The sequence below is a fragment of the Oryza glaberrima genome, chromosome 5 (assembly GCF_000147395.1).
Source record: "Oryza glaberrima chromosome 5, OglaRS2, whole genome shotgun sequence".
Lineage (NCBI taxonomy): Eukaryota > Viridiplantae > Streptophyta > Magnoliopsida > Poales > Poaceae > Oryza > Oryza glaberrima.
In genome coordinates this window covers 17,360,730-17,385,616 of record NC_068330.1, presented here as the reverse complement: position 1 = coordinate 17,385,616, position 24,887 = coordinate 17,360,730, and the positions used below count along the sequence as shown (strand labels likewise).

Sequence of the window (24,887 nt, the reverse complement as noted above, 5' to 3'; positions counted from 1 at the left end):
GACCAAAAGATTCAGATCTTGAAAATAAATACGTTTTAAGGTATATTTTAGAATTAAAAAGTTCAAAAAAGGAAAAATCACCCCCAGCCCAACCATCCGTGCCATGCAGAAGCCGCCTCCCGCGCCCGCTCGGCTAAAGATGCGCGCCGCGGCGGCGGAGAAAACGGCTATAAATACGCGACCCCTCCGCTTGCCACACTCTCTCCTCAGAAGCAGCAGCGAGCTCGCGAACGCGCCACTGCTTAGCTTACTCCCGCCTCACTATCTGTCTTGGCGCGTCGTGTACACGATCGAGCACCAGACAATGGCGGTGGCGCAGCAGCAGCAGCAGCAGAGGCAGGCCACCGGTGAGTCGCTGATGCAGAAGTGCAAGCCGTACGTGGCGATGGTCTCGCTGCAGTTCGGGTACGCCGGCATGAACGTGATCACCAAGGTGTCCCTCAACCACGGCATGAGCCACTACGTGCTCGTCGTGTACCGACACGCCTTCGCCACCCTCTCCATCGCGCCCTTCGCGCTCGTCCTCGAGCGCAAGGTCCGCCCTCGCATGTCCTTCTGGGTCTTCCTCCAGATCTTCGTCCTCGCCCTCCTCGGGTACGTACGCATACAAAAATTGGAGATATATGCTCTGTTTTTTTAGCACAGTATTTGCTCTGTTCTCACGCACTGACCGGCCAATGTGTATGTATGTCCACGTGTAGGCCGGTGATCGATCAGAATTTCTACTACGCCGGGCTCAAGTTCACCTCGCCGACCTTCTCCTGCGCCATGAGCAACATGCTCCCGGCCATGACCTTCGTCATGGCCGTCATCTTCAGGATGGAGAAGGTGAACCTGAAGAAGGCGAGGTGCGTGGCGAAGGTGGTGGGCACGCTCGTGACGGTGGCCGGCGCCATGCTCATGACGCTCTACAAGGGGCGCGCCGTCGAGATGGTCTGGACCAAGCACATGCACCTCCACGGCCCGCACCAGGACGCCGTCGCCGCCGCCGCCGCCGACAAGGACTGGCTCAGGGGCTCCATCTTCCTCATCATCGCCACCCTCGCCTGGGCCTCCCTCTTCATCCTCCAGGTCAATATACAGATGCCGCCATGAATCCATGCAACGCTTTAGCTCGTGATTAGTTGCTCGCTCCAAGAACGTTGGAGCTCAAGGTGTTCGGTCGAATCTGCTCTGTTCTTGCAGGCCGCGACGCTGAAGAGGTACGACGCGCCACTGTCCCTGACCACGCTCATCTGCTTCGTGGGCACCCTGCAAGCCATCGTCGTCACCTTCGCCATGGAGCACAGCATGTCCGTGTGGAAGATCGGCTTCGACATGAACCTCCTCGCCGCCGCCTACGCCGTCAGTCTCGAAAACCATCTTACCCATCCTCTGCCTCATCGATCGGGGGGGATCAAACATGGCGTGACACTGACCAAGAACCGATCTGTACGTGCAGGGTATCGTGACATCGAGCATTGCCTACTACGTGCAAGGGCTGGTGATGCAGAGCAGGGGGCCCGTGTTCGCCTCGGCGTTCAGCCCGCTCATGATGATCATCGTCGCCATCATGGGGTCGTTCATCCTCGCTGAGAACATCTACCTCGGAGGGTACGTAGCCATCGATCGACCAATCACCATGGCGACTGGCAGAGCTCAAGCTCGATCGGATGTTCACGTTCTTGCTGTTTCGTTCTTGGTTTTGCAGGATCATTGGGTCGGTGCTGATCGTCGCCGGCCTGTACTCGGTGCTCTGGGGGAAGCACAAGGAGAACGCGGAGAAGAAGGAGGCCGAGGCGATGGAGATCCCGGTGGCGATCAAGGGCGTCGACGGCAACGGCAGGGTCATGGACATCGTGGAGCTGGACGAGGTGCAGCTGGAGAAGGCCCAGGTGAACGGCAAGGCGGCGGCGGCGGCGGCGCACGAGCACGCCGCGGTGGTTGCCGTCGCGGTCCCCGCCGAGGAAGCCCGGATGCAGGGCAAGGACGAGGCCTAGGCTAGACAGATAGGTCCACTGATCGGTGAACCATTGCGTCATTTCACCATCTTTTCTTGCCTCTGTTCTTCCCTGAGATGTTGTAGTGGCACATAATGATGTAAGCAATGGTGGTAATTAAGTAGTAGTAAATTAGTAATTAGTAAAGCTAATGTGGTGTGGAAGATGAGGAGGATGCAGTCATGCAATCGACGAGGGAGAGTTTTGTAACCTCTCTCGATCTGGTTATTCACAGATGATTTCAGGTTGGGATTGTTATCTCATCTAAGGCAATGTATCCCTTCACTCAATGATGACATGTGTGAACCACTAGACCTCAGATTCCAAACCTATGTCAAGCAAGTGTTTGGTCATGTCATGTTATCCCTGTTTCTGGTAGCTGTTTTTCCTGTTTCATGCAACAGTAACTGCTAGCTAGTGCACAAAGAAATTAATCATATAGTCTTTAAGCTCCCATGATTGGGTGTAGGCAGGAAGCTCTCCTGAAACTCTGCAAAAGAAAAGAACTTAGTACATCTAAAAGCAAAACTTTTCAGTTTTATGTATGAAATTAAACAGTGATCCCGATTTCAATATGCGTTTTCGCTACGTATCAAGGTGATGCGGTCGGTTAGCGCAGAATATTGGTTCCGTTCCATGTTGAGAAAAAGAAGTAAAACGCATCCACTGCATGTGAATATGCTATTGGTGTGCTAGGCAACACCAACGATGCATACTGATTCCAAGAACCCTGTCTTAATTGGCAAGGATAGCATCCAAGAATCTCAGCATTAAGCAGTGATATGGGAGCTGGAGGAATAATTGCCTAAAAGCTGATCCTACTTAGCATGCACTAGCCAAGATTCAGTGTCAGCTCTAAACCAACATGCATCTCGCTCTTAACTGATATATTTAAAAATTCCAATCTGTGGCCCCCATAAGCCATGGCCAGCAACACCAGTGCAGTGGACAAGTTGGATCCATTAGGGACACTAGTGCCAGGAACAAGAACAATACCTGAATTTGATGCCCATGTGCCTCCCCTTCCAAAAAGAAAATTCTCATTCTCATGTCTTTTCTCATTCTAAATCCTGGGAAGGGATCCCGATCGATACGCGAATTCGATAAGCTCTCTACTAGGTTCCCTCTCTGGCTTTCAGTTGCTTCAGGGAATATCAGATCAAGTTGCAAGATGTATGCAACTGCATGAGGCACACATGACAAGCAGTAGTCACTTGTTCAGGAAGCTAATGGGCTCTGCATCACTCGCTACATGAAAACCGATACACGTTACGGGTTTCAATTATGCAAGGCGATGCGCATCACGCTCACGCCCTTGGTTCTTATCATGACGCAGCACAGCAGCTTATCTGTCAATCACGTTTCAGATCAGGAGTAATTTTATAGTCCTTAAGGAGGTTTCATGAGGTAAAAAAATTTAGTGTAAAAATTGGTACTATGAGTACCAAATTTACAATAGAAAAAGTGGTACATCATAGTATCTACTCAAAAACTGTAAAATTACTCTTCAGATCAATGTTTACCTGAAGAAGAACAGTACAAGACAGGTCTTAATGTAACCATGCAACAAGCCATGAAAGCAGATTTAACAGATGGAACAGAAAAGAAAGGAACGGCAGATGCTGAGCTTTTAATCAAACAGGTGACTAGTTCGTTAGTTATCTTAAGATAAAATCCATGCTGCAACTCTACCTGTCTCGGCAGATAGTCCTTTCTTTCATTGTTTTTAGATAATGAAATTTATTTCGACCTTGGCAGAAGCTATAGCCAATTATTAACTTATTACAGTAGTCCTTTTCTTTCATGTATTACAGTAACTGATTAGCGTGAAGCATGCTTACTTCTGTTGGTTTAGGAGTAGATGGTTTACTGAATCCAGCACTCATCCTCTAATCAGGTAGGGGGGGAAAATAAAGTGATTCCACTGAACATCTATCAACATCTTATGAATAACAGAAAAGCTATCTCTGTGTAGAGAAGCGATGCACACATAAAGCAAACCACACTCACAACATTAGTGTGCCCACACTCAGCCTACATTCTCTTAATTGTTCCATTTACTTCAGAACCCATGCTCAAGGGATTAGCACAAAGTTCGGAAAGAATTCCAGCCACATTAGCACAAAGCAGGAACAGAAATGCTAGTAATAAGTGACTTAAGCTAGGTCTTAATCATGCACAATACATGATACGGCATGGGCATAAGTATGATATGTCACTCATGCAGCCGGCAATATGCATATAGGCCAAGCCATGTTGCTACCTCAAATTGCGCATATATGATTCCTGTAAATCCAAATGGCTTCAATTTACAATATCTCCTATAGTTTTTTAACTTTTTTCTTTGCGATTTTCTTAATTTAAGCACGTTTATAAACAGGACATTGCATCATGATTGCTCTAAACAGTAAATTAAGCTTGTGCACTATAACGTAGTACTAGTATAAGATATTTTAAGTTGCAGCACTGCTTCAGAAGTGCCGAGCTTTTGATTCCATCTGTTGTTGTGTATCAACAAAAGCAGATAAAACAACAGTTTCTGAGACGACCAAGCAAGTATTCAACTAAGGATACAAATAAATTATCGTAATGGGAGCTTTGATACTTTAACTTATGAAAACAAAAGTGTTGAATAATCTCACATTAGTTGTGGAAGGTCAAATGTCCAGATATAAAGTGGGGGAGCCCCTCACCTCAATGGCTAGCTTTTGGTGTGAGAAAGGCCCTTTACGATTCTACAATTAGTATCAGACTCTGGCTATACGGTGAAGGGGTGGTGAAGAGCTGAGGGACACAAATGTGTGAAAGGGTTTTGGAGATGATTGGATTTTATAAAAAGAAACATGCAACCTTTAACTAACTCCTGTCTTTTACCTCGCAAAGGAGCATTCTCAGTTTCTCACCCTCATCATTTAGCTCGGTGAAAATGACTAGGAAAGTTTATGATCACTGCCTTTGGGATTACTTTAACTTGCAAAGTAGTTTCTGGGTAATATTATTCAAACTATTAACATCACTGTTGTCTTTAAAAAAGATGGTACAATAGTTCAGTTGTGTCGTTTTGCAAGTGAAGTATTCTTCAGTCCCAAAGTAGAGTTCCCTAGGTTGGTGCACATACTTTGCAATAACCTACACATAACTTGTGTGAACCAACTAGGATATCACGATTTACAGGCTTACAGCACGGCACAAATGAGAAACCCAGTCTGCATTGTAACTTGAGAACAATAACAAATGCTGAATACTACTGTAATCAAAGGTTGAATACAATAGCACCCATGATCGAACCAAATTCGACTAGATAAGCATTACTTTTGGAACAAATATAATCTTACCTTCTTATGTCACTGAATTATTTAACTAGAGATTCACCGTGACTTTACCTGTTGGATTAGCATCAAGAGAGCAAGGGGACATGAAGCACCAAAATCAACTTTGAGGCCAATGGAATGACAGGAAAGGCACACTAACTTCTAGACGAGAATGAGATCGACTGCATTACACTAGTGGTACTGACTACTGAGCATGGGCAACTACTAATGGAGAAGGTTGTGTATCAGGGAACAGGCACATGACCCACAAATATGATGAGATTGTCCTGTAAATGAAATGGCAAACTTCAAAATCACTTTGTTTCATAAAGTTTGAATAGTCCTCAGATGTAAATAATGAAACAGAATTGTATCAGTTGCTGACTACTGTTATTGTTTACTAGTAATAACTGTTCATAAGTTGAATAATTATTTACAAGGAAATCTCCATTTTGATATATAATTGTTGAGAAACAAGTATAAGAACAAATTAGAATACCATTTTGCAGATAACTGCAGTATCAACCGAAGAAACTATCGGGAGATGAAATTTACTTTAGGTGAGTCAAGTAAACTTTTTTTGGAAAGACAACTTTTTTTGGACTGAAAGACAACATAATTTAAATGGACACTGTTAAGTTAAAATCAGGAATCTTCCAGTACAGAATCATCCTATAGATGGGGTCATTTCACGTCAGAAAGGTTTTCGCATCAAAAGTTCAGATCACATAACGGACCAACTATTTAGCAAGATGCTAATCGAATAGATCAAGCAAAATGAAAAGGCAGAAGCCCGAGTAAAAGACTCCTACTTATAACTGGTGTTGACATTCTCACAGCCTCACAGGTTAGAATTGTCTGAGCAATCCTTGGGAAGGGCCACATAGTTTGCCGGTATAAAGGCTGTCTTGCCAGCCTCTTTCACTTTTCCAGAAGACAAGCCTCCCTTGCGTGCCATCGGGGTACAGACACGGCGGCTGGTAGGAGTTCCACTGATTATGTTGGCGTTCGAGCTCTGCCCAAGAGGCTTCCTAGCCGAAGGTGGACGCGCAGGGCTTGGCTTCGTTCCAAACGTAGCACCTTGTTCTGCTGCATACTGTTCTTGCAGTTTCTTGAGCTCCTGCAAAGAGTAGAAACATCCAAAAACATTAAGTCATGGAATTTGTACCAGGGAAGTTAACCTCTCCTTCCATGATAGTATCACTAAAAGTAGATCATGCATATGAAATAAAGGAGACATTCAGCTGGCAAAACTGCCAATAAGTGATAAAAAAACAAGACGCCTAAAGTATCTAGCGTGCCATGGCAGGACGTCCGCCCACCATGGACACTAGGGGTCACCCCCAACAGTTAGTGTCAGCGGTAGATCCGCCTGCCAAGCAAAAGCATAGTTATGGATATACTAGCAATATATGCTAAAGGAAACTACAAACTGAACACACTAACGAATGCAACCAAGATTGGGCACGACAGATGGCAGAGAAAACAAAAACCAACCCGCGATCGCCGTTTCTCCTCATCTTTCTGCTGTCTTCTTGAGGTGTATTCTTCTAAACTATCCAACAGCCTTATCTGTAAATGAAAGCCCAAATTGTAAATAAGCAAGATGAAATTGACAAAATTAATTAAAACAGTAGCATTGAGAAACGGGACTTGCCTTATCATACATAAATGGGACACCGTTCTCCTTTTCCCAAGCTTTAATTTTAGCAGTTAAATTCTCCAGCAGAGCTAAAGTATAAAATCACATGGAAGTTGAAAATTAGGTATATTCAGTGATAACTTGTTGATAAAAAAAACTTAAAACAAGAAAAAAGTGCCAGAAATAAAGTTCAGATGTTAGAACTAATGGTAGTTGTTAATGCAACTAGAAAGTAGATCCTACACCAAATAGGGACCACTAAGAATATTTCAAGAAGCAATTTAGCATATGGATATAGACATATAGTTAAGGAATAAACGAAAAAGAGAAATGATCAATTGAATACTGATGTACTCATTAGCTACCCTTTATGTAAACCAAAATAGTGATGATAGGCCTTTTGAAGTATCTTTAATGATTGGAGTACATTAAAACATAAGATATCTGGTATCTCCAATTAACCAGTACAGCACAAAAAAAAACAAGTATATAGGCTTACATGGAATTTTGCTAACCAGCATCCTTGCTTTTTCAGCGCGCTTGAGATTTTTGTGAGCTCCTCGACCAGCATTATAGCGATTCTGATCCTGAAATGAAAACTAAGAATTAGACCTGATATATGACAGATGAAGTTAGACTGAAGATATGTTGCAACTGTTTAAACTGAAGAGCATCCTGTCAAAAAGAGAAAATTTAAGGTACCCTTTCATATTCATCAAGCCAACTCTCCTCTTCAGATGCTAATGTCCATTTTTCAACCTTCTCTAGAATTTCCTTTCTGCTTAGAGCGTGCTCTCTTGCCTTTGTAATTCGACCATCCATTCCTGTAAGCAAATCTGAGAGATCTGCTTTACCTGACAAGGTGCAAATATCATCAAATTTGATGATTAGCAGTAAGAAACCATAAGGGGATACACTAAAGAGAAAATTATCAAAAGTGACTAATAAATTCCACAACAATTGGATAAATCCAGATGGAATTGAAGACTGAATCAACATAAAGGCTAAAAGTGAAGCAAACAACCTATATTGTAATTGCTAATCATAAATCTTATTAATAGTACACTAAATATTTGGAATAATGAAAATAATTAACTAATCATTCTTCTTTTTCATGAAGAAGGGAAGCAACTTGTGTATCCAGATGTAAAACGCACATTACAATAGCAGTACAAGGATAATTCAGTCTATCAAGGAAAAATATTATAATAGCATTCTAAGGATAAGTGCAAGTTATATGGGGCACAATTACATCACGTTCTAAACAGTATTTGGTGGGTTTATAATCAAATAACAAATGCACAAAAGTATTAAGAGATGATAACAACATGATAATGTTTGTGGATTAGGGTATGCTATAATAAGAAACCAGTGGTTTCAATTAAACAGGCCTTTCCTAGAAACCAAACAATACGTGTACATTTTGTTCTAGAAGGAACCTATTTCATTCTTATGCCAAGATTTGAGTTTGTCTACAAGTCAAATGAAAACATAGTTCGCTTCACTACCAGAACACAATGGAAAGGCACAATATAAGAAGAGAAATGTATGATGACTTCAGTCATGAATTTCTCAGGTTGAAGGGAACAAGAGAGAAGTATACCAGAATCAATAAGATCATTGAGAATTCTCCTCTCGTAATCACTGTCAATATCCATGTGAACACTTTTGTAGATCTCTTCAAGCTCAATCATTTTCTTTAATACAAGCTCTTTCATTTTGCTGGCTTTCAAACAATTCAGCCTCTTAACCTCAACCTCTACCTAAAATAAGGAGTGAAAGGATTTTACACAATAATTAAGTTAACTCAGAGACATTAGCTTTAATGACAATCCAAATAAAGCAAAAGAACATAAAATGGTCGATCAATTGTAACCTTCTCAATAAGTTCACGTGCAAGGCATCCTTGGGGCATTTTTGTGTTTGGTGAGACTGAAATCAAAGAAGTAACATGGTCAAAGCATTTCTGTTCAGCAGTTGGTGTGTCCATTAGGTTCCATAACTCAATAAGTGTGCTGCCAAGATCTTGCAACTGCAAAACAGAAAGCAAAGTTCAGCAGTGAGTATAGATATATGAGGAAAAAACATGGAGTGAAAATAAACGTCTGTAAATTCATGAAGTAATAACATGCAAATCACCAGCGAAGCACAGACGATGTGAAGAACAAGAGGGACCACATGAGGAATAAAAACTTGATGGAAAATAAAAATGCTGTAGTATAATGGTACGTAAAAATATTACATTAGTGTGACTCTGTTATGAATGGTAAAGTCAGGAAACCATTCTCTTGACAGTACACAATCTGAGTATCCGGAGATGGTGTACATGAAGTAAGAAAAATGAAAATATAAGATGGTAAGCTGTTACATTATGATCTCAAAAATTATGCTCTCAATACAATGAACTTAATTTCCATTATATGGCCCTAGAGAATTTCCTGAAAATTATGCTTTTGTCAAGGTGAATCACATAATAATATCTAGCATACTGAAGGCCAAATTTTCAAACAGTAGTAGAAACAAACGAACAATGTGAAAGTGTTGCAATAAGAATGATGTAGCAACTTCTTTTACTATATGAACAATGTTTTTGAGAGATACAATTAATAAGTGAGGCAACAAATATAAATACCTTCCGAAGCCTCTGTTTCTTTTCTTGATTTAACGAATGAACTTTTCCTGCAAGCCTTTCAAGTGTGCTGTCGCTTATACTCATCGATGTGGTCCTTCCCAACTCAACGAAGCTGGGATGAACATCATAAAGTTCTTTCTTGAGATCAAGAGACATCATGTTGCAGATTTCATGGATACAATTGATCTGTACATCAATCTTTTGCAGCCTGAGATTCTGAAAATTTTAAAACAATCAATATAAACATAAGAGCTCAAGAATCTGGGAGGCAAAGTTTTAAAGATGGTGCACAACCTTTTCAGTTTGGAGCTCCTTAAGCTGGCTCTTAAACTCTGCTAGCCTCCTTAAGGATAGGTTTGTCTCATCCACCAAAGGAGGTACAGGATCCCCATTTTCAATTGTTCCTGAAATTTCTGCATGTAGCCGAACTATCTGCGCCTGTACAACCATAAACTCCTCGACTCGCTCATCCCTCCTCCGTCTCAAATCTTCCAGAACAGGCTCTACTTTCGCAAGTTGTTCCAGTAATGTACCCCCAAGTTTCTCTACCTGCATATGTAAAAACATACAATAAGCGAATGATACATACAAAAAGGCATGGAATGGATAAAGCAATTCACACACCCTAGAAAAAGATTCTCGCTCTCCAAGAGCAGAAAGGATTTTTTCAATATCCAATTCACCAAAAGAAAGTTCTTCAATCAGGTCCTCCTTTTGCTTTCTTGTTTGCTCTACTTTCTTTCTGTAAACATTGAGGCAATCCTCCTCTAGCTGCAATATCATCCTGTCTCTTTCTGCTTCATTCTGGCCAATTTGTCCCCAGAGTACCTGGATCAACAGATAACAGTAGCAGATTCGTATAAAAAGGCATAAATGATATTAAAGAATTTACATCCAATGTGATGAGAACACATGGATACAAAAGAGGGAACCGAGATTATCATCAGGGGACGCCACAAAATCTAATAATGAGCACAATCGAATTCACGAAATAAGGAGCGATAACTTTGCTTCTAACAAGTACTCACGATATACAGAGCAAAGGATCACAAAACACAAAGATCGTCGTCCGATTCCGCCCACATGGCCACATACCAGTACCTTTGCCGCCAAAGAGCAAACAATCTTTCCTCACAAAAGCCAAAATAAAAAATAAATATATGATTCGAATCCCTCACCCACCATCAACCACGACTTCCCTAAAAAAAATCGCACCAAAAAGAACACGCCCTCGACCTGAATCCAAAACCGCGTCCCAGGAGGCCGTATGAACAGAGCAGGCGCGGGGATCGGACCTGAAGTTCCTGGAGAAGGGAGCCGCAGGATACCCGCGGCGGCGCCGTCGCCATTATCGAGGGGGAAGGGCGCGGGGCGATCTCGCGGGATGGATCGGATTTGGGGGACGGAGCGCGCGGTGCCCCCCGAGTACTAGGGTTTATAGAGAGGAGCAGCTAGAGAGAGATTTGAAAGGGGAAGAGCGGGAGAAAGGGGAATCGACGCGAGGGAGATGAGGGACTCGGGAGACGAGGGGTTACTAGGTGCGCCGTTCTCGGCTGCTTTGCTGGACCGTGATTGACAACGGTCGGCCCGTAGCCCGGCCTAGGGTTGGGGCCACAAAAAGAAAGAAATGGAATTTGAAAGAAGAAATGAAGAGAGGATGAAGGAATTGAAAGCTTGTTTTGAATTTTGATACTACTCCCTTCTATAATAAATTTAATGTTGACTTTTTCCATTTATCCCAAAGTAAATTCAATTTAAGTAATAATTGTATCGAAGTTTGTGAAACCAGAAAATAGTAATTATGTTGAGATTAAATAAAGTGAGAAACAATTGCATTGGGATATGATAAAATATGGGTATTGTAGTTTTTTTTTTGTTTTGTATTGGTATGTACTGCCTCCATCCAAAAAAAACTCATTTATGGGTTTGGTGATGTACAGAATCAAATTTAGAAGTAGTTTTTTTTTTTTACAAAAGAAGTATGGCATAGGTGAAAAATATTCTTATTTTAGGATGGAGAGACTAGTATTTTGAAATTTGAACCTTGATAAAAAAATGGCGAAGTATGGGTGTTTAGGTTGTGGCCAAATTCTAGGAACGTTACTTGTCATTAAATTTTGGGCATGAACAATGTTGTGTTATATAAAAGAGAAGGATGTCATTTGTTTATATATAGGCGATATGTTTATAGAATTTGCAATGATTTGTGGAGGAAGGAAATAAAAGAGAAGGATGGCATTTGTTGACTGACTATAAAATGTTATAGACAATTGTCCATACCACTTTGTCAAGTGTACAGAATTAAATTACAAATTTTGTAAAATCCATTGAAAACTAGTAAATAGACAACATTCAGCAGTTGTATAATCGTTATCTAAATTATGACATGAAAAGTTTTTTTTTTAAAAAAAAACTGTTGTTTAAACCGTTCTTCGTATCATCAGGCAATCAGACGATTAGCATCGTCTTCTTACCTGAAAAAAAATAAGGCAAATCTTGAGTAAAGAGTAGCCAGGTCGCATGAAAAAGTGCTGCTGGCAGAATCAGGACGACAAAGCATTTTTCAGCGACAATAGACCAGGAGAAGAATCGATGAAATGCAAACACATGCAGCGGGTATACCATACAACGGTAGCTATACATGCATGGGAACGAAAGGTATGGAATATACATGGGAGTGTTCACTTTGCAGTTTGCAGCAACAAATATACACTCCAGATGTCAAACTCATGTCTGCTCAACGGCATATTACGATCTAGACATCATTCCATAACAGTGGGGAAAACTTCACAAAAGGATAACAGCTACTTTACTTCACAAATTACTGACAGCTAGCTCTCAGAAGCTCAAGTCTTCCATATCCTCTCCATGGAGCTAGATTCACACCGAGTATGTCTGAAAGTAAATATGAGTTAAACTGTAAGTCAAGATTTGTTCACAATGAACCAAAAGAAGCAAATGCAGTATGAAAAATGTTCCTACTTTTACACAAAATGCTCATCATTCTCATAATCAAAACTACATATTTAGATCATATGCTTATTCAGAAATTATATGGTCTGACTGCATGCATCCTGGGAGTCTCTCTTTGAACAGGACGTAGTACGGTATACCACATATGCCGAAGGACCAAACCAAATATACAAAACAGAGCTACACAATGCAAGTGCTTTAAAATGAAGTTCTTTCTCAAGATTTTTAAGGATTAGCCTGCATCAGAATAAATTTTTAAGGATTAGCCTGAATCAGGATTCAGGACATCATGCAAAGCCATTATTTCTTACTATCTATAAATCAAGCCAAAGATTAACCCATTAACATGCGCTAGAAGTTGACAAGCAGGCTTACCAATCAGCAAACTGATAGAAATTGCATTAATAATGAGTTCCATAAAAGCATGAGATGGATGAAGGACAATACCTGAGAAAAGGTTGACAGGTCAACAGAGACTTTATTGTTCTGAGTGTTGTGCAGGTCGTTCCTTGATGCCACAGTGGGATCAGCAGTATCTGGAAAAACAACTGGTACGAGTTATCTTTCTCCCCAGTAGATTGAACCGGATGATATGAAATTCATATATCAGAAAACACACGATATGAAGGTTTGCCAAACAATACCAAGTTTCTAGCTTTTCAGAATTTTGTTTTTAGGGAAGCTTTTCAGGAGTTATTATCAGGCCAACATGACAAGTCATATCATTTAAATATTTTTTTCCTGCACTCGCTTTAATTCCTAGAAAATTATACATTAGATACGTAATTAATGGGGAAGTTGCTCAAAACTTAAAAGAATATACAACTGTCATCCTGTCCGCATAAGAAGTTCTTCAGTAATGTAGAGAACACTCAGCATTATTACCGAAACTATTCCAGAAACGTAATGAGATGAAACATACCTTGCCCAGCGTTACCATCAGCAGCAGTGGCCGACTGTGACTGGGAGTCCCCAACGTGACGGAACTCGACGACTGCCTTAAAATCTAGCCACGGCTTCACCCATACCTTTGCACTATACAGGCTTTTCTTTCCAGAATCAACTACCTCCAACATCAGGTCATGCAAGGTACCAGTCACAACTTGACGCTTGGCTTTCACTATCCGTGCAAATTCCAATTCAGCACCCTGAGAAACAAGATTAAAATTAGAAGAAATCAAGAACAAATACTTGATGAAGAATTCATCCTGCGTACAAGAGGAAATGTCACAATATTCCAGAAGATCTGCAGAGAGCATCTTAAAATTTGGACAATTGCATCCATGCCCCCACTTTCAACCTCAACTACTGACCGTTTTACACTTTTACTCCCATTGTTTAGGGTTTGCAATTTTACCCTCACTTTTTTGAAAGCGAACCAGCCGTTTGCCCCCAGTTTTGACGTCAGTTAGGTGGGTCCCACGTTTTTGGGTTAAAGAAATACAAATGGCAATGAAAAATTTATTTACAAAATATTAATTTACCATTCTACCCCTGAGTGAATGGATAGGGATCTTTCACCTCTCCTCCCCACCGAGTCAACCATTGGTCGTGGTGAACCGTGAACAACCCGAGACCTAGAGACGTCGGCGTGCGTGCGGCGACGAGCGTGGCGGCCAGACGCGGCAAGTCTCCGGCGGGTCGGCAGTCGCGGGGCTTCCCGTGGTGTCCGCTCCCAGGCCCGGCGAGTGGCGGTCGAGTGAAGCAGCCGCCGCCGCCGCTTCCGTCATCGATCGAAACCGCCGTTTTCTCATGATGCCGTCATCTCTGTTGCTTTGCTCGATCTGGCCGTCAACACGAAGCAATTACTGTTGGATCTTTGTCATCCTTCGATTTTTGCTTAGCACATGCAGATCGGAGAAATAATGGATGGTTTTTTTTTTTTTTGCAACTGTATTGGATTTGGGGATTTTCTTAATTTCCTTGTATTCTCCTTCCTTCTCTTCTTGTTGCAAATCCGTTGATTTGGGGATCTCTTTCCTCGTGTTCTCCTTTCTTTTTCTTTTCTTGATTCACGAATGACTTTTTCATGGGAGGCTAGACAGTACAATTATTTTGGTTGGAGAGAAGATGCAGTTATGCTCAGATTTGTTTCTTGCCATGAACAAGTTCATTCTCAGGCTACCTGACCGGGCAAGCACTCATGTCTCTCAGGCACACAAATTTATCAAGCATGTTGCTGAAGGCACCAACCAAACAGGCCCGAAATCCTATCAATAGATTTTCAAGGAAGAAGTTAACAGGAAGATATAAGGAAAAAATACAACCACCACCAAGGATATAAATGTCCTTTCGCCCTAGAACTAACACCGTCAAACCAGGCGTCAAAACTGAGGGCAACCAGCTTCCTCGTTTTCAAAAAGTGAGAGTAAAATTGCGAACCCTAAAAAGTGAGGGTAAAACAACAGTTGAGGTTAAAAGTGGGGGCATGGATACAATTGTCCCCTTAAAATTCAGTTTCCATGGAGGCAAGCCAAGGATCTAATAGCCTCATTGGATGATACAGCTCACTTAGGCTTGTTAATTATTGGTTATGCTCCTTTTTTGGTCTAGCCTCCCAGTTTAGTGCTTTCTAGATTTTTTTTACTACTAGCATGTTTCAGTTTTCTAGCAGGTTGGGGTTTGTCCAACCGCTTACTATGGTTTCGGCTCGATGCACCAAATGCAGAGGCTGTAAATGTTAGTATTACTCATCTTCCATATCTTAAAAAAGAAAAGGAACATTTGACCCAAAAAAAAACCCAACTTATCTTAAAAAAGAAAAGTAACTCAGAACAACAGGGCAAGATACTATAGTCGCAAATAAGGCACACGCATAATTGTGTGATCATCATTGATCAGTGCTAGCTGTTTACAGCTTGAAGCAAAAACATCAAATTGCCAAGGTTCTATACGATTCCAACAATTTCATTGCACAAATCGTATGTTCCTACTTAAGTCAACGGAACCAGGACTAGCTAGTGATTCTAACATTATCAGCAGTAGATTAATGTCTTAAATCTGCACCGCGCTGACCAGACCTAGGTGATAAAGTGAAGTGCTCTCGCGAGATAATGCAATCTACTCCGGTTCATGGACCTAATTTAACCTGTTTGTAAGGAGACTAGTAGACCTATATCTGCGTAAGCTGATGCGGTTCTCCGATTTATAAGAACTAAATAAAAGAAAATCCAACGGAATTGAACTCGAGGGGAAGGCGCAGAAAGCGGACCTGGTTCTTGTTGTACTCCGCGACGGCGAAGCGCGCCGCGTCCTCCGCCTCGGCCTGCTCGCGGCGGATCGCGGCGAGCATGCCCCGCACGAGGACGCTCTCGTCGCCCCCGAGGTGGAACCCGGCGGCGCGGGGGGCGGCCGCCGCCACGGCCAGTAGGAGCAAGGCGGCGGCGGCGGCGGCGGGTGCGCCGGAGCAGCAGCAGAAGCCGCGGCGGCGAAGCATCGTCGTCGTTGAGTCGTCCTAGTACTACTACTGCTCCGATCCCGAGCTTTCCTTTCCTCTCCGGTTGGTTGGTTCGCGTCGGCGTGTGGTGCTAGGCTACTTCGGGTTGGGGAAAGCGAGCCGCGGGTGGGGACAGGGTTGGCGTGGAGGGGACAAAGACGTGTCGCCTAATCTGGCCCGTCCGATCGTTGGATCGGGCGGTAGGTCAGTGAGGAGTTCGACCGGGACGCGGAGCGATTTGGCTGTGTCCGGCGCAGACACGCAGTAAAAAAAAGCGAGCAAGCCGAACAGCATGCCAAATTGCCAATATGGCACGATTCTTCGCCGTTTGTTCCGTTCCATGTAGTTGTATACTCAAGAACATCAGTGATTGTTCTCAAAGAAAAAAAGAACATCAGTGGTATAGATCATACGGAAAAGTCTGAAAAAAATTCACAATTCAGCCAAAAAAAAAGGACAAAAACGTCTAAAAAAATCAGAATTCGGGGAAAATAATATGAGATTTAGAACCCTTTGAATCTTTGAATCGTAGGAATGTGAAAATGGATCAACATGAAAATTAAGAAATCTAACATAAATGTAAATGTAAAATAAAGGATTACAAAACACACAGAAATAGTTGTTTGATTGAATTGTGGGAAAAATATAGGAATCAGATAAGAGAAATAGACTCAAAGAAAATTTTCTAACATGTAGGAGCTCTTGCTATAGGATTTTGAAAGATTTAATCCTTTGTATCAAAAGGCTAAATAGGAAAAAAATAATATTTGAATCCTATGAAATTTTTATACAAATCTTTTGATTCAAAAAGGACCCTCGATGGCATAGAGCATGGCGAATGAACTACCATGAATCATTGAGCTATGAATCCTTTCACATCACTACCGGTAGAACAGTGAACTTGCACTATTCGATTTAATAAAACGTGATTTTGGAAGATGGAAGGTAGATTATTCTGATTTCAACACACAAAAATGAGATCACGATTGAGAAAACAAATAACGATCACATGCAGCTGGGTCATCTGATTTAACCCAAGGATTGTGGCAGGCCCCAAGGATATGTAGTAATATCACGTATTGTAACAAAACAGAGCATTAAAATATATCACAACAAATGTATCCAAATGATAATAAGGGTCCAGCTTCAGCTGATCCTTGACCTCACAACCAAGTTGATGCTGATACATGGAAGTTCTAATGGAAAGTTACATAAGTTCGGATAAACCGCCAAGCTAAACCATTTGGTTGCTCGACTCAGTGTTCAAAATAATGAAGCCGCAATACGTCTGTTCAAAGTGTAAAGTCAACCTGACAAGAGAAACATTTTGAAGCTAATTGGAGAATAAGGTAGTAGCTAGTTGATCTAAACATGATTAATCGTCTTACTCAACCTTCAAGACCTGCAACTTTGAGTCCCACTCACCATCATCCTCTTCCTCCTTGCCATCATCATCAAGGTCCCTCTCAGGGTCATTCTATATTAGTAACCCAAGCACATCCACCAAGTTCTTACCACTCTTCATAATATCCTTCACCTTATCAATCTCTTCATCAGAGATGTAATTCCTGTTGATATTTAGTTGCACAAAACATGACTTGTTAGCGATTGCATGGGCAAAACACCGAGCTCCCATCCTCTGCAACATATTCTTTGCTAACATCAAGCTCCTTCAGATCCCGGTGCCCATCTTCCAATGCTTTTGCAATTACCACAGCACCATCATCCTTCAGTCCATTTTCAGCCAAGGTCAACTTTTTGAGTGATTGAAGTGTTGTTATGCATTCTGCCAAAGCTTGGGCTGCTTTGGTGTTAATCTTATTTCTAGCCATTTCAAGAACCTCAATCTGAGGTGTCAATTGTTTGCGGGTATTGACAATTGCTAATGTGCCCTTATTCTCAAGATTGAGGTCACCGAGATACAATTCAGTAAGATCTAAAACTTAGAAAGGGTTTTTCTAAGAGCCACCCATGCCTCGGCCAAAGCAACTCCATCATCAGGTCCTACATATGTCGCCGAGCACCTAAAACACTCTAGATTAGGAGAACATTTACCATCTCCGCAACAAACATAGCACCTTCATCCCCCATCATGTTATTGTGGAAGTGGAGAACCTTAAGCTTCTCGGTAGAAGGAATAAGTTCATAAAAAGTTTTTGCAGCTTCCTCTGATATACCATTGTTCATCATATATAGTTCTTCTTCTTCCAGGGTGTCCTGTGATTTCAGGAGCTCTTCAAATGCTCTGACGCCCTTCTCACCTTAGGCATTGTCAGAGATGTTCAAGTATCTCAATACATCACCTTCTAATACTTTTGAGGAGATGCGCATCACATCAAAGGCCATCCTGAGTCCTTCTAGCAACAAAATCAGATATATCTACCTTTGTGAGCTGCTTTTGATTGATTCAAGGATAGGCCTAGCAACATTGGTAGCACCAATACCAAGCTCATGTTGCTGAAGCAAATCCATTTATTTGTACTAGTTTGGTAAGTGGGCTCAAAAGTTCCTTCGCTTCATCTGTCTCAATAAAAGCACACTTGCTACCAGATATATCGATTACAATATCAATAGGTTCAAAAAGGTGTATCAACAACAGGTTCTCCAAAAATGACAGCGTTTCTAATGTTGTAACCTTCTTGGAGGCCTCGTTTTAGAGGTTCTTTGTCGTGGCTATGTTTCCTCATGGTGTGGTGGTTGTGGTGGTGGTGTGGGCACATGACATGGTGTGCTTTTCCTTTTTTTTTCTTGAGTATAGCCTCCCAAGGCTATAACCTTGTAACACTTTGCTTCTTTCAAAACCTTGTAACACCTTGTAACAATTCTTTTGCCTATTCCCCCCAAAAAAAAATACAACATCGGAAATTTTCTATATGAAGAAGTTGTCCGTAGACGCCTCTAGATGAATATCCTACATTAACCTTTGAGTTGGTTAAGGGCAAACAAATATCTTTCCCTTCTTGAAGGTGTTGTAATGGTTGTAGTCATTGTGTTGTAGTTTGGATTGTAAAAGGGTAAGTTGTTCCAAGACAACATGGTATCATTATGTTTTATTTTTCTCTCTTTTTCATATATTGAAGATACAGAGATTGGATGTAATTTCATTTATTAATGAGATATCAATTATCTAAAAAAAATCTTTTCTCGAATCTAGAACAATTTTATGACTCTTACACAATTCTTGAAATGTTTCTAGGAGGTAGATAATGTATGTGCATCCTCTGTATTTATGATGGATGGTACTCTATGTCAAAGTGAAATTGAGTCTTGTGATACAATATTCTCATCCTGATGCAAACAACCAAGGGCTAGTTCGAATATGATGCTGCATGTGGCTTCTATCTTGTCTTTTGTTAGCACGTTTCACAAATTGCTAAACGCTGTGTTTTGTGAAAATAATTATATAAAAGTTTCTCTCAAAATCAAATAAATCCATTTTTTAATTTTGTAATAGTTAATACTTAATTAATCATGTGCTAATGACATGTCCCATTTTACTTGCCGGTGATAATATTTAGCTTGCAACAAATTCAAATGGAGCCTAAATGACATTGTAGCGATTTACTATAGCATTTGATCTAGAACATCCGTCCTTGATCATATAGACAAAAGTTGATCATAACTAATGTGTTCTCCTATAACTTAGTAGCTAGATGCTATTGCAAAGAAACCCGATTAGTCCATACACGCAGTAAAAGAAGTAAGTTGAGATCTTCTCTAGTTGACGGTTAACTTTGTGACACCACAATTTGTCAAAAATATGGGATAGCATACAAAGTGTACCCGATAATTTATTGGTCACATGAGGTGGTAAACTTTTGCTAAAGTAAGAGCATGAGAGGTGGGCCGGCATACTAACTAAGGGCATCTACATCCAAAGCCACCCCTATAGAGTGCCCTCACTAATTGAGGGCACTCTAGAGAACTCATCTCCCAATGGAGAATACTCTAGATGAGCTCTTCAAAATCTGAAGCAACTTAGTGGAGATACTCTAGCCCACAACGGGTGTCCTGGCCCAAATAGGCCCGGTTAAAAAATTCTGCCCTTACCCCTCGTTCTCACCGACGCCTCCCTCTTTCTCACCCCCTCTGCCCGCGTCTCTTCCTCTCCCTCTCCCTCTCTCACCACCTCCCTCCTATCCCTCCCCACCGCCGCCGCTGCTTTCTCCTGCCACCGACGCCCTCCCCTCTCGTCGCCGCTCTCTCCCTGTCTCTCTCTTGCGTAGGCGGCGCCGCCACCTCCCTCCCCAGTCAGCCGCCGCTCGTCGCCATCCACCTCGTCGGTGCCGGATCCACTCTCCCATGCCCCCCCTCTCTCTCCCCCCTCCGCACGGCCTCTCTCTCCCGTCACCGTTTTCTCCCTCTCTCCCCCACCGCTCGTCGCCGGGTGCGGTGGCGGACGGCGAGCGGTGTGCGGGGTGGCCGATGGCGTGCAGGACGCGGGGCATGGTCGGCCTCTTCACCGTTGCTGTCGCCGACGAAGCCGCCGTCGTCTCTCTCCCAGATCTGGCTTGCCAGCAGCTGGATTTGGTGAGGGTCGTCGCTCGTCGCCATTCACCACACCGACGAGGCTGCGCCGCCTACTCCGGCTCCACCACACTGTGCTCGCCGTCGGCTCCGCCTCACCATGCTGATGTGAGAGGGGCAAGAAGGAAAACTAGAAAAGTATAGGGGGGAAGGTGGGGGACAGAGCACCGGGGTTGCCCAACGTATAGCCTCAAGCGGTGGCTCAAGAAAAAGGGAGTTGAGGAGCCAGAGGCGCTCCCCCCCCCCCCCTTCTAGGGGTTGTGCCTCCCTCCAAGGGCACGGCTCACGGACGGAAGACGGACGGCGTCGATGAAGGTACGAGCCAGGGATACCCATTGCTCATGCTCTAAGATGTAGCTTGCCTTGTTGAAGTACTCAACCAAACAATTGCATAACAAAGTATGACATGTTTCACATTTTAGGGTGTTAATGTGTTGCAATGAACGAAAAAACCCCTAGCCCTCAAGGCCATGCATCCTTTTTTCTGATTTTTTTTTTGAAAAATGATAATATAAACTATTGTGTCACATGCCCTTCTATAAAAATTACAAATTCAAAATAGGTATACACGCATATAAACAAAATAAAAGAAAAACAGACTAAACAAATTGCAGTTGAAGTAGTGGTGACTTTTGAGATATTCAGCAAATAAGGACACATGCCTTAAAAATTACACTTACAAAACATTTCTTGTTCATCTAGTAATTGTTTCATTCTGGTATAGGAGATACATGCCCGCATGATAATCACTTCTATATTGATATTGTGGAGAGGGAAAAAAGTGTCTTTCCTTCCATGAATTGAACTTCTAAGATCCAACGCGAGAAGCAGCATATAAACAACACTAAAGAGCCCTAGTAGATCACTCGATCAAAATTCACTCACATATTTTACCACCGTTACAGAAATGAAAATCCTGCAGAAAAAGGCAGCAATCTTGCATGTCAGCAAACGATCGAAGGAATAAGATTCACCCCAAAAAAGAGAAGAAGATGTCTTCACGATGCTTACCTGAGGCAAGAACACCCAAGCAAAGCGCGACGATGGCACGCGGCGCCGCGGAGGCGGCGTTTGGCCGTGCCGCGTCGGCGGAGGAGTCGCAGTTGGAGGTGGAGTTCCAGTCCCCGCAGAGGCAGAGGTCGCCGTGGCTGTCCCCGTCGTGGCCGCACACCCCGCCCGTGGCGCGGCACGCGCCGCAAAACCCGCGGTTCGCCTCCGGCAGCGCCCACGACACCCGGATGCCGTACGCCCACCCGGCCGGCCCGGCCGCCCGCACCGGCGCCAGGCTGTACGCGCTGCTGTACCCTTCGCACTCGAGGCGGCTCACGTTCACCGCCCGGATGGCGTCCCACGACACCGCGCAGCACTCGGGCGGCGCGGCGGCGCCGTACGCGGCGCCCGACGGCCGCCGCCCGCCGTAGTCGTCCCACGCGGGGCAGCCGTAGTACTCGCCGCAGCCCATCCCGGAGACGTTCCGGCACGGCAGGTGGCGGTCGGGGAAGCCCTGGAACAGCGGCGAGCTGGCGCGGCAGCCGAGGAGGAGGAACACGTTGTCCGGGTCCGGCGCCAGGTACGGCGCGCGCCACGGCTCGACGACGAACCCGTTGCCCCTGCCGCCCCGGGAGCGGTCGAGCGCTCGGCAGTCGGACATGGCCGGGTCGTGCAGGGTGAGGCCGCGGTAGGCGTAGTCGATGTCGAGGACGCGGTAGGAGCCCGACGGGAGGTGCAGCATCAGCGCGCCGTTGATGCAGTAGAGCAGTTCGCGGAACCCGGCGTGGCCGCACCCCGCCCGGAGCGCGAACGGGTAGTCCACCGTGATGTTGCCGCAGAAGGACCGGCACGTCGTGATCGGCACGTTGGCGGCGCCGACGCCGGCCGGCGGCCGCTCCACCGCGGCGAATGCGCACAGCGCGAGCAACGCAGCTAGGGAAGGACGTGCTAGCGGCGCCATTGCTATGGTGGTCACTCGAGACGGGATCGAGATGAGTGTGTGTAAGAGCATTACATGCTAGGTAAGGTCGTCGGCATATAGCATGAGCTCAAGTTACACGGAGATTGATACCTTGCTTCAGTTCGAGTGAGAGCTGGGAGGCATCATTTGCTTTTTCTTTTTTGGGCTTTAGCTTTAGCTTTGCTTTGATTTAATCTTCTTATTGTTAGCGTTCATGTTCAGGACTTGCTTTTCGGTGTCTTTACCATCCTGTAGTCAAATCAAGCGAACCATACCACATTCTTCTTACTAGTTGCCAACACTAAGGCTGTGTTCTTTCCTGGGTGATCTAGGTGATTGTGAGTGAGTTTTGCTTCGTTTTCTGCGCGCACGTTTCCCGAACTACTAAACGGTGCGTTTTTTTGCAAAAAAATTCTATAGGAAAGATGCTTTAAAAAAATCATATTAATCCATTTTTGAAGTTTAAAATACTTAATAGTCAATTAATCATGTGCTAATGGCTCATCTCGTTTTGCATATCTTTCCAATCTCCTCTATCTCCTCTCCTCAAACACAGCCTAAATTAGTGCACATCAGTTACAATCTAGTAATTATTAATTTTGGTTTCATAATTAAATGACTAAAATACAAAATTGAGAGCCTATGTTAAGTACAACTTCATATTTATCTATTCCGAATTTTGGATTATTGAATTTTTAAAACTTAAACTAAAGAGTTCACAATATTTTCAATTGCATGTTTTTTTTAAAGTACAAACTCTAAATACGATCTATGGTCTCGACAATATAAACCACCTAACTGGCTACATTTTTTAAACATGGGAACTCCCTCGGTATCCAGCTAATATTCGTATATATAGGGCTATCAAAATAGCTTGAGACTCACGAATAGCTCGAGCTCAACTCGCCCTAGGCTTTATTTGAGCTTGGCTCAAGCTACAAATGAGTGTGAGACTAAGCCAAAGCTCAAGTTCCAAATCAGCCTAGTTGCTTGTCTGAAAAACTAGTAGAGAGACTACACATTAAGTATCCACACAAATAGGTAGTATGTCTTGGCATCGTGTATTTGTCTTATTATTTTTCTCCCCTTCTATTAATATGATTATCAATATATTATCCTTAAAATATATGTTATTCTACTCATTAGCCAAGCTCGAGCTTGATTGAGCTCAAGCCAAACTTGCTTGGAAGCTCAAAGGGAAAACATGTTGGGCTTGAGCCTAGGCATCCAAGTTCACTCAAGCTCAGCTCATTGCCAGATATAGATAGATAGGGCTCGTTGATTAAGCTAGAAATCCCAACTCAACATGTATCAATTATCATATAAATGGATAACGGCCGAACACAATCCAACTAAATAGCGCTATGGACATCATGTACTTCTAGTAAATATTTACTATAGATTTGTAATCATGGCACATAGGTAACTCCACATGGTCATGGGCCATACAAGATTTTGGGCGGGGCTTGAGAAACCATAAGTTTCTTGGAGCCAAGCCTAAGCCTAGCCTAAGCTAAAACTTTAAATCCCAATGTACTAACCAGCTGCAGAGAGGAGGATAGAAGGCCAAGCATTGAGTGCACATAAGCCATGATATGGGTCCTCAAGCTCCAAAGGGTGGGAACGAGCCATGGGGCTTTGGATTTTAGCTAACAAGGGAGGAGGCTGTGATTTGTCAACGACAAAATAGTGGAAAGCCAAGTAGGTTTAGTAGCAACACCTGGGAGGAAGGTCACTTGTGCTCACGGAGGTGATGAACAATGGGAGAAACGTTGGGAGGTGGGAGGGCTTCGTGGCAACTCCAAGTAGAAGTGGGTGTATTATTCTAATTTGTATGGTGTAGACATTTTTTTTATGGCCAAGCTTTATGGGTTGCTATTTATAAAGCCGGGGACTAGTACAAAAATTGCTTGGGCGACTTGTCGTCGCCACTTTGTACTCCCTATGTGTCGCTGACTCACCATCGACCTTGTCATTGGCATTGCTACCTGTATCAATATGCTTGTCAATTCCTCAGGTTCCACCTCCCTCTATCTTCTTATCGCCTTCAATTTTTTGCCTTCTCTATCTATGGCAGGAAGTCCCCCATACCACCCTCTTCCCATATTGGTCGGCATCACCTTATCCAATCACCTACATTGTGCTCACACATGCAACAATGTCACCTTCTTCTTCTTCTTCTTCTTCTTCTTCTTCTTCTTCCTTTCTCTCTCTCTCTCTCTCTCTCTCTCTCTCTCTCTCCGCATTTGCTCACTCTTGAAGCGGCGCTACAATCATCATGTTTCCGTCAAACTCTTTGGTGCCTACCAACCATCAACCTAATTGAACTTATTACTGTGAAATGATTAGACTGTGCAGCTGGAGACTAAAGACAAATATAAAATGCAAAAGCTAGAACCTTAAATCATCTGTACATTTTCTATACTTGAGTACTAG

The 24,887-nt window shown here is 43.2% G+C and overlaps 4 protein-coding genes and 1 pseudogene across 4 annotated transcripts; 1 reads left to right on the top strand and 4 right to left on the bottom strand.

Annotated features, from left to right (window-relative positions):
• The first annotated feature begins 217 nt into the window (after window positions 1–217).
• LOC127772849 (WAT1-related protein At5g07050-like) lies at window positions 218–2,331 on the top strand. Its single transcript, XM_052298832.1, has 5 exons — window positions 218–594; window positions 702–1,071; window positions 1,186–1,344; window positions 1,442–1,593; window positions 1,691–2,331. The coding sequence occupies exons 1-5, from the start codon at window positions 305–307 to the stop codon at window positions 1,977–1,979; spliced, it is 1,260 nt and encodes a 419-aa protein (XP_052154792.1). The 5' UTR covers window positions 218–304; the 3' UTR covers window positions 1,980–2,331.
• Window positions 2,332–5,950: 3,619 nt separating this feature from the next.
• On the bottom strand, window positions 5,951–11,088 carry LOC127772545 (65-kDa microtubule-associated protein 5). The gene is made up of 11 exons (XM_052298480.1): window positions 10,860–11,088; window positions 10,189–10,392; window positions 9,859–10,113; window positions 9,565–9,780; window positions 8,809–8,964; window positions 8,536–8,695; window positions 7,635–7,786; window positions 7,432–7,519; window positions 6,948–7,021; window positions 6,788–6,862; window positions 5,951–6,410 (listed from the first exon to the last, which is right to left on the bottom strand). Exons 1-11 carry the CDS (start codon window positions 10,911–10,913, stop codon window positions 6,132–6,134), a joined length of 1,713 nt encoding a protein of 570 aa, XP_052154440.1. The 5' UTR covers window positions 10,914–11,088; the 3' UTR covers window positions 5,951–6,131.
• A 1,065-nt stretch (window positions 11,089–12,153) lies between these two features.
• On the bottom strand, window positions 12,154–16,067 carry LOC127774859 (cysteine proteinase inhibitor 3). The gene is made up of 4 exons (XM_052301150.1): window positions 15,749–16,067; window positions 13,460–13,685; window positions 12,985–13,073; window positions 12,154–12,459 (listed from the first exon to the last, which is right to left on the bottom strand). Exons 1-4 carry the CDS (start codon window positions 15,971–15,973, stop codon window positions 12,445–12,447), a joined length of 555 nt encoding a protein of 184 aa, XP_052157110.1. The 5' UTR covers window positions 15,974–16,067; the 3' UTR covers window positions 12,154–12,444.
• A 1,290-nt stretch (window positions 16,068–17,357) lies between these two features.
• LOC127774222 (RAN GTPase-activating protein 2-like) lies at window positions 17,358–20,527 on the bottom strand (annotated as a pseudogene).
• A 325-nt stretch (window positions 20,528–20,852) lies between these two features.
• Window positions 20,853–22,602, bottom strand: LOC127774417 (uncharacterized). Its single transcript, XM_052300659.1, has 2 exons — window positions 21,512–22,602; window positions 20,853–21,416 (listed from the first exon to the last, which is right to left on the bottom strand). The coding sequence occupies exons 1-2, from the start codon at window positions 22,500–22,502 to the stop codon at window positions 21,400–21,402; spliced, it is 1,008 nt and encodes a 335-aa protein (XP_052156619.1). The 5' UTR covers window positions 22,503–22,602; the 3' UTR covers window positions 20,853–21,399.
• Window positions 22,603–24,887: the final 2,285 nt, after the last annotated feature.